This window comes from Callorhinus ursinus, unplaced genomic scaffold, assembly GCF_003265705.2.
Source record: "Callorhinus ursinus isolate GAN/ISIS: 27379988/994484 unplaced genomic scaffold, GSC_fseal_2.0 scaffold17, whole genome shotgun sequence".
In the NCBI taxonomy this organism is placed as follows: Eukaryota; Metazoa; Chordata; class Mammalia; order Carnivora; family Otariidae; genus Callorhinus; species Callorhinus ursinus.
Window position 1 is genome coordinate 24,773,535 of NW_027397079.1, and position 8,209 is coordinate 24,781,743.

At 38.3% G+C, this 8,209-nt stretch overlaps 1 protein-coding gene and 1 pseudogene across 1 annotated transcript; one reads left to right on the forward strand and one right to left on the reverse strand.

The window, feature by feature from the left end:
• The first annotated feature begins 1,538 nt into the window (after positions 1 to 1,538).
• LOC112834554 (SUMO-specific isopeptidase USPL1 pseudogene) lies at positions 1,539 to 4,738 on the forward strand (annotated as a pseudogene).
• A 1,507-nt stretch (positions 4,739 to 6,245) lies between these two features.
• On the reverse strand, positions 6,246 to 6,551 carry LOC112834555 (protein S100-A10-like). The gene has a single exon (XM_025885983.2). It carries the CDS (start codon positions 6,534 to 6,536, stop codon positions 6,246 to 6,248), a length of 291 nt encoding a protein of 96 aa, XP_025741768.1. The 5' UTR covers positions 6,537 to 6,551.
• Positions 6,552 to 8,209: the final 1,658 nt, after the last annotated feature.

Consider the following 8,209-nt stretch of genomic DNA (forward strand, 5'->3'; position numbering starts at 1 on the left):
CCCATCCCTCCCACCCCCCACCACTCCAGCAACCCTCAGTTTGTCTCCTGAGGTTAAGATTCCTCATATCAGTGAGATCATATGATACATGTCTTTCTCTAATTGACTTATTTCGCTCAGCATAACACCCTCCAGTTCCATCCACATCGTTGCAAATGGCAAGACCTCATTCCTTTTGATGGCTGCATAATATTCCATTGTATATATATACCACTTCTTCTTTATCCATTCATCTGTCGATGGACATCTTGGCTCTTTCCACAGTTTGGCTATTGTGGACATTGCTGCTATAAATATGGGGATGCACATATCCCTTCGGATGCCTACATTTGTATCTTTGGTTAAATACCCAGTAGTGCAATTGCTGGATCGTATGGTAGCTCTATTTTCAACTGTTTGAGGAACCTCCATACTGTTTTCCAGAGTGGCTGCACCAGCTTGCATTCCCACCAACAGTGTAGGATGGTTCCCTTTTCTCCTCATCCCCTCCAACATCTGTCATTCCCTGACTTGTTAATTTTAGCCATTCTGACTGGTGTGAGGTGTTATCTCATTGAGGTTTTGATTTGGATTTCCCTGATGCCAAGCGATGTTGAGATATGAACAGACATTTTTCCAAAGAAGACATCCAAATGGCCAACAGACACATGAAAACATTCATTTCTATAACCAAGCAGTTTTATTCCTGGTTCTATTTTCAACAGGAATGTGTACATATGTTCACCACAAGTCATTTGCCAGAAGATTTATGGCACCACTATTAGTAAAAGCCAAAAGTTAGAAAATAACCAAATGCCACCAACAGTAGCATACATAAGTAAATTATGATATATTCATGTAATAGAACTTTATACAATAATGAGAATAAATGATTTACAACAACATAATGGGTAAACTTCCCAAAAATAATTTTGAGCAAAATAAGTCAACAGACAGAATATATACCCTATATAAAACAAAATATCATATATAGTGCACAAAAACAGATCAAGCCCATCTATACTTTAAAGAGGGAAGTCGTGACTTGGGTAAAGAAGGAGAGGGATTGACCTCATGTGTGTAAAGGAGATTCTAAGTGCCGAGCCACAAAGTATCTTTCATTGGCTAGTCGAGGATCACTCAAGAGTAGTCAGCGAGTGGAAATTTATCAGGCTAAATACAAGCACTGAGACCTCAATCCAATCTTAAAAAAAAAAAAAAATACTTTTTTTGTGAATTTATATACTGAATAATGCAAAGAGATATTCAACACCCTAACCTAAAAAGGCAAATGTCACATGGATGACTTTAATATGTTAATTGGTTCAGACATCCTACCACAAATTTTAGAGGCAATGTGGTTTTTTAAAAGGAATTCTGCGGCTGGGCTCAGGAGCCATTAGAACCCCGGCTCCTTTTTTTTTCTAGCGGAGAGGCTGGTGGGGGAGGAGCAGGCCGAGGGGAACGTGGTGGTGTAGTGTGGACCCAGCCTGGAACAGGAGTTCGGAGCGAGCCGGTGCGAAGAAGGGGAGTGCAGACGGCAGAATTATGATTCAGCTAAAGTCCCGTCAGATGGGTATTGCCCTGCTTGTGAAGAGAAGGGAAAGTTAAAAGCCTTAAAGACTTACCGAATTAGTTTTCAGGAATCTATCTTTTTGTGTGAGGATCTGCAGTGCATCTATCCTTTGGGCTCTAAATCACTTAATAACTTAATTTCTCCCGATTTGGAAGATTGTCACACTACAAATAAGCCTCAGAAAAGAAAGTTCTTGGAAACCAACTATAAAGATTCACCTCTTTTAGCAAATGCTAAAAAGACTAGAAATCTTATTGTTACTGATGGTGGACAGGCTTTGAACAGCAAACATAATGGAGAAGCATATGATGAAACCTCATCGCACTTACCTGATTTACCACACAGTGGTCCACAGAATCCAGTCAGGACAGCTGATTCCTTGGAACAGAATGACATTTTGGAGGCTGATACTGACATGGCTGCTGAAGAATATCCTACTACAGTTGATGTTTCTGGAACTGGAGGGATTTCTCCTCAAAATGAAGGATGCACATCTGAACTGGAAATGCCCTTGGAGAGCAAATGTACATCACTTTGCCAGTCTTTATGTGTCCAATGGAAAAATGCTAATGCTCTCTGTTGATTAGATTGTATCCTATCAGTATTGGTGCACTTGGAAGGGTTAAAAAACACTGTGAATGACCTGTGCTCTAATGAGGACTCTGTGTTCCGGCAGTTGTTTATGAAGTATAATCAAGCCAATAAGCTCCTGCACAGCAACCAGTTGGATGGAATTAAAGATGGAGATTGTAAAAAACTTACTTCAGAAATATTTGCAAAGATAGAGACCTGTCTGAATGAAGTCAGAGATGAAATTTTCATTAGGCTTCAGCCTCAGCTTAGATGCACATTAGGTGATATGGAAAACCCCGTGTTTGCACTTCCTCTGCTCTTAAAAATGGAACCCCTCATTGAAAAGCTCTTCATTTATTCTTTCTCTTGGAACTTTGAATGTTCACAGTGTGGACACAAGTATCAAAATAGACATATGAAGAATCTGGTCACTTTTACAAATGTCATCCCTGAGTGGCACCCACTTAATGCTGCCCATTTTTGTCCATGTAACAATTGCAGCAATAAGTCACAGATAAGAAAAATGGAATTGGAAAAAGTGTCTCCCGTACTCATGTTGCACTTTGTGGAAGGCTTGCCACATAACGACTTGCATCACTATTCATTTCATTTTGAAGGCTGTCTTTATCAAATAACTTCTGTAATTCAGTACCAAGCAAATAATCATTTTATAACATGGATTTTAGATGCGGATGGAAGTTGGCTGGAATGTGATGACCTAAAAGGCCTACGTTCTGAAAGGCGTGAGAAATTTGAAGTTCTTGCTTCAGAGCTACATATTGTTATTTGGGAAAGAAAAACATCCCATATGACAGATAAAGCACCTTCCTGCCTTCCACTTAAAAAGGCTAATGATGAGCCTGCTTTCGGTGATGAGAAACCAGCCTTTCCAACATGGTGTTCTATGGGTGATGCTGCCTCTGCTGAGCTACCCTCAAGAACTCTGCCCACCGGTGTGGCAGTTGCACCTAGCACTCTCTCACAGGGTGCATCTATAACTCATGGACATCATTTACTTTCAGGTCCAGAAGGTTTGGTTGACAATAATATTTTATCTTTGACACTTGAAGAAATACAGGTTAACTCTGAACGTTTTCTCTTAGAAAATGAACCTGTGGCGGAAAATGCAGGAGTTGGCAAAACAAATACTTTGCAATCAGAAGAGTCACTAATGGCTTCTTTAGTATCAGCTTCGTGTGTTGAAAAGCTTACTCAAGACCAATTCGTGAATGTAAGCTTGCCATCTCAAATTGTAGGTGCAAACATGCAGTTGGCACAGCCAAGTACAGAAGACACTGTAATTACTAAACCTGTGAATACTACGCATGCTACTGACCCTATACACAGAGTAAAGCCAGTAGAAGTTGAGGGCACAGTTGCCCTAAAGAAGGACACTCCATTAAAACAATATCTTTCACCCAAAACTGAGAAATTAAAACCAGAACAAGCTGTTAAAGCTCAGGTGTCTAATTTGAAAAAAAAATGAAACTGTGGCATTTTCTCAGACCATAACAGCGAAGTCAGTGCAGAATCGATCTCTGAAAGAATCTCAGAAGAAACCATTTGTAGGAAGTTGGGTTAAAGGCTTATTAAGCAAGGGTGCTTCTTTTATGCCACCTTGTGTTTCAGCTCATAGTAGAAACACTGTCACTGATTTGCAGCCTTCAGTTAAGGGGGCAAGTAATTTTGGTGGCTTTAAAACGAAAGGCATAAACCAAAAGGCTAACCGGGCATCCAAGAAAGCCAATAGGTGTGCAAGTAAGCCTCCTACAGTTAGTAACCCTCCATCAAGCCATCCATCGTGTGGTAGCACGACTTCTCGTGTATGTGCTAATGTTATTGCTGATTCAGACGCTTTGAAGAAATGTGAAAACACCTCCTATGGAGCTCACCACAGTCACGATTCTTATGTAAAAGAAAATGGTGTTTCTTCAGCAAACCATGGAGACTCAGTTGAGGGTCAGGTTCATAAACTTCGTCTAAAACTTCTTAAAAAACTTAAGGCAGAAAAGAAGAAATTAGCTGCTCTTATGTCTTCCCCCCAAAAAGGAACACCTCCAACTGAAAATTTAGAACACGAGTCCCACTGTGGGTCTCAAAATGATTGTGAATCAACAGAAGACTTATTAAAAGAACTACAGTATCAGATTGATACTGCTGATAATAAATCTGGGTGCACCACGGTTCCGTATAGTAGTCAAAGTCATGAAGAAATTTTAGCAGAATTACTGTCTCCTACAACTGTTGTCTCAACAGAGCACTCAGAAAATGGGGAGGCTGACTTTAGGTATTTAGAAATGGGAGATGACCACATCCCAGCACCAGTGTCTACTGAATTAAATGATATTCCCCCAAACACACATCTGAGACAGGACCATAATTACTGTAGCCCCACCAAGAAAAATCAGTGTGAAGTTCAGCCAGACTCACTGACAAATAATGTCTGCATTAGGACATTGAACTTAGAAAGTTCCATGAAGACTAATATTTTTGATGAGTTTTTTTCCACTTCAACATTAAATTCTTTAGCAAATGACACATTAGACTTACCTCCTTTTGATGAATATCTGTTTGAGAGTTGTTGAGTGCATGTTACGTCTTTTTAGTTTAATATTTATTACTGCTCTTGGAAAAACTTTGTATGTTATTAGGTAGTGTTTACACATTGGCCTTGTCATGAACAAAAATGTAAGCTACTGAAGGCTTTCCTTTGGTTCTACTCACAAAGCATGTAATCTGTTTTACAAATTAAAATAATCAAAAACTGAAAAAAAAAAAGAACCCTGGCTCCAATTCCTAGTTAAAATGTAATTTTTATCTGATTATTTAATATTTGTAAGCATTAACCTTTCCACCCATAAAGTGAGAGCATTATGTTAGCTGATCTACATGGTTATTTCTACCTGTAAAATTCTTTGAATCTGTTGTACAAGATAGATAAAAATCTTTTAATTTTTCATGCAATTAAAATATAGAATGCTAATATACTATTTAATATTTTTAGTTAATTGTCAATAATCTCTTAAGTACTTACCAAAAGAGAAAAATAATTTGTTAAACTCTTCATCCCTTTGGACTTGGCAGTAGCTAACATTTTGATTAAATTGTAAATGAGGTCTATTGAAAAGCAAAGGAAATCTCAAGAGTTGCTTAATGCCAGTAGCATTTGTAGGGTCCAGGTTTCTCTAAATTTCACTGTGATTTCATTATATGAGGCTTAAAATATTCATATAAGGCTTCTGTTTAGAGGAACAATTATCCTATCTTTATTTTTATGGTTTCTAAATGCCACATTAACTGCATTGGTATCGATTCAGATAATAAAATAGCAATCAGTATTCAATGAATTGGATAATTTTCTTATATATGTGAGGACATAGTGTCTATGTGCTTTTATACCCATGTTTTTATTTCAGCTCCCAGGACACCTTTCTTTCACAACCCATTAAGTTTCTCAGTGTGTGGAAGCTTTTGGATTATTTAGCTTATCATAATAAAACAGTCCATTCAATATAATCCCTAGAAAAGGTAAACCACATCTAAAATGATTTTTATTTATTCCTCCTTTTTATAGTAATAAAATGATGTCTATTGGTTCTACAAATGCACTAATAAACATTTTTAGGAAAAATTTGTAGGCATCGTGACTTTTAATTTTTGTTCTCATTCTAGAGCCAATAAATTTATATATTAGGATTCTTCTCATTGCCAAAAAGACAAAACAAAACAAAAATTAAAGATTTCCATACCTAAAACTACAAATGTTAGGAAAGCAATAAACTTCATGGAACAAGAACTTTTAAAATTTATAGCAGGCAACCATCATGAATTTTCACCTTTGAAATTGACCTATCCAACCTTTTTTTTTTTTTTGAGGAACTAAAAAAGGAATTTGTTTATTGAGGGCAAGAGGGTGCAAGCAATATAAAAATCAATAGTTTATCTGACCTTTCTTTCTCTGCTTCTCAAATGGGGCTTGGATTTTATTTGTACATTTTCTGAGGGTCCCAATCTGCTCATGGAATCCTTTATACAGGGGGAAGCTGTGGGACAGATTTCTAAAGAGACCCTTCAGGAGAACTCTCCTTATGCGGGCGGGAGTGTTGCTCCACGTTGCCTAGTTCTTTCCCTTCTGCTTCATGTGTATTACAAAATAGTCACTGCACGCGATGGTAAGCCCAGCAATTAGTGAGAAGCTCTGGAAGCCCACTTTGCCATCTCGGCGCTGGCCCGGGTCCTTCATTATTTTGTCCACGGCCAGAGGGTCTTTTTGATTTTCCAAAAATCCAGGGAACTCCTTTTCCATGAGTACTCTCAGGTCCTCCTTTTTTAAGTAGCCTTTATCCCCAGCAAACTTGTGAAACGTGAACATCATGATTTCCATGGCATGTTCCATTTGAGATGGCATTTTGGTGAGGGCTGTTGAAACCTTGGCCCGAGGCACGGCGGGGATGATCGGCTGGCTGGGACGCATGGCCAGTTCTATCCAACCTTTTAAAGCAGAGGATTGCTGTTTCCATTAAACTACTCTCTTGGTTGCTATAGGCCTGACTTGGTGGATTGGAAAAGACAACTTTTGTGAGACCCATCCTTACCCTTTCCTGTCATTTCCTAAAGCAGATTTTAAGAATCCAGGGTCACATGAAGCTGTAACATTGGAGCTATAAACTCATCTTTCTACCAACAACTTCACTTGAAGTTTCACGTTCACAAATCCAATGTGCACAAAACAGAAGTCATCCTCTCACATCTGTCCTTAATGTGTTCACAAAGGACTCAATTTGCCTGAGTTCATGTTTCCACGAGAAGGGACAAACTAGGGCTCACACTTCTGCCTCTCTCTGCTGCTTATGTAATTGCTGTCTTTGCAAGAAGAAACCTGGTCTGCTTGGTTGAGCTCCTTCAGGGCTTCTGTTTTATTCAATCTACTTGCAGGGGGGATGCTCTCAAATTTGCTTTCCCCCAATACATCTCTGAGGGAGATGTCCCAGTAACAATTCTGCTTATGACTGCTTGGGTAAATCTGTTTAATTCAGGGGTAAAGATTAGAAGTGCATTGTGCCCACATATGTAATTGGCACACTTCAATTTAGCCTAATCTATAATTACTATTTTGATCTCCACTCATTCTATTCCTATCTGTCTATTTTAGGGAGAGGGGAGGGTGTTAGGCAAATAGCAGGTTTACCAAATCGTGTGTGTGTGTGTGTGTGTGTGTGTGTGTGTATGCACTTTTATTGAGATAAATCAAATACCATAGTATTTACCCTTTAAAAATACAGAATTCAGTGGGTGTTGGTGTATCACAAAGTTGGGCAACAATCACCACTACAGAATTCTAGAACATGTTCATCATCCCGAAGAGGAAATATTATACCTATTAGCAGTCATCCCCCTCTGCCTTCTCCTCTACTCCCTGTTCACTACTAATTTACTGTCTGGCTCTATGGCTTTGCTTATTCTGGACATTTTATAAAAGCAGAATCATAACCATGTGGCCTTTTGGGTCTGGCTTCTTTTACTTAACATCATGCTTTCAAGGTTCATCCAGGTTGTGGCATGAATCTGTACTTCATTCCTTTTTATGTTGAAAAATACTTCATTGCATAGATATACTCATTTTGTTAGTCCACTCATCAGTTGATGGATATTTCTATTTTTTGGATTTATGAATTCTATGAATATTTGTGTACAAGTTTTTTTTATGGACGTATATTTTCAGTTATCCTGGGTATATATCTAGGAGTGGAATTTTCAGGCTATATGGTAACTCTATGTTTAACTTTTTGAGAAACTATCACTCTTTTTCCAAAGTGGCTTACCAATTTCCTTTCCCACCAGCCAAATTTGAGGGTTCCAATTTTTCCACATCCTCACCAAAGCTTGTTGTTATCCATCTTTTTTGTATATGGTGTGAGAAAGGAGTCCTAACCTATATTTTAATCATTTTCAACTTGAGAGAGAAGGAAAGGGCTATTATTCACCGGTCCTCTATAAATTCAACAATTACAATATTAATGCTGATGACTGCAACTTTTTTTTTTAATAAATTCAGTCTTCCACTCTCCTCTGAGCTCTGGT

Bases quoted from the DNA above. Each gene is read 5' to 3' on its own strand.
- LOC112834555 (XM_025885983.2), bottom strand. From the start codon at position 6,536: ATGCCATCTCAAATGGAACATGCCATGGAAATCATGATGTTCACGTTT.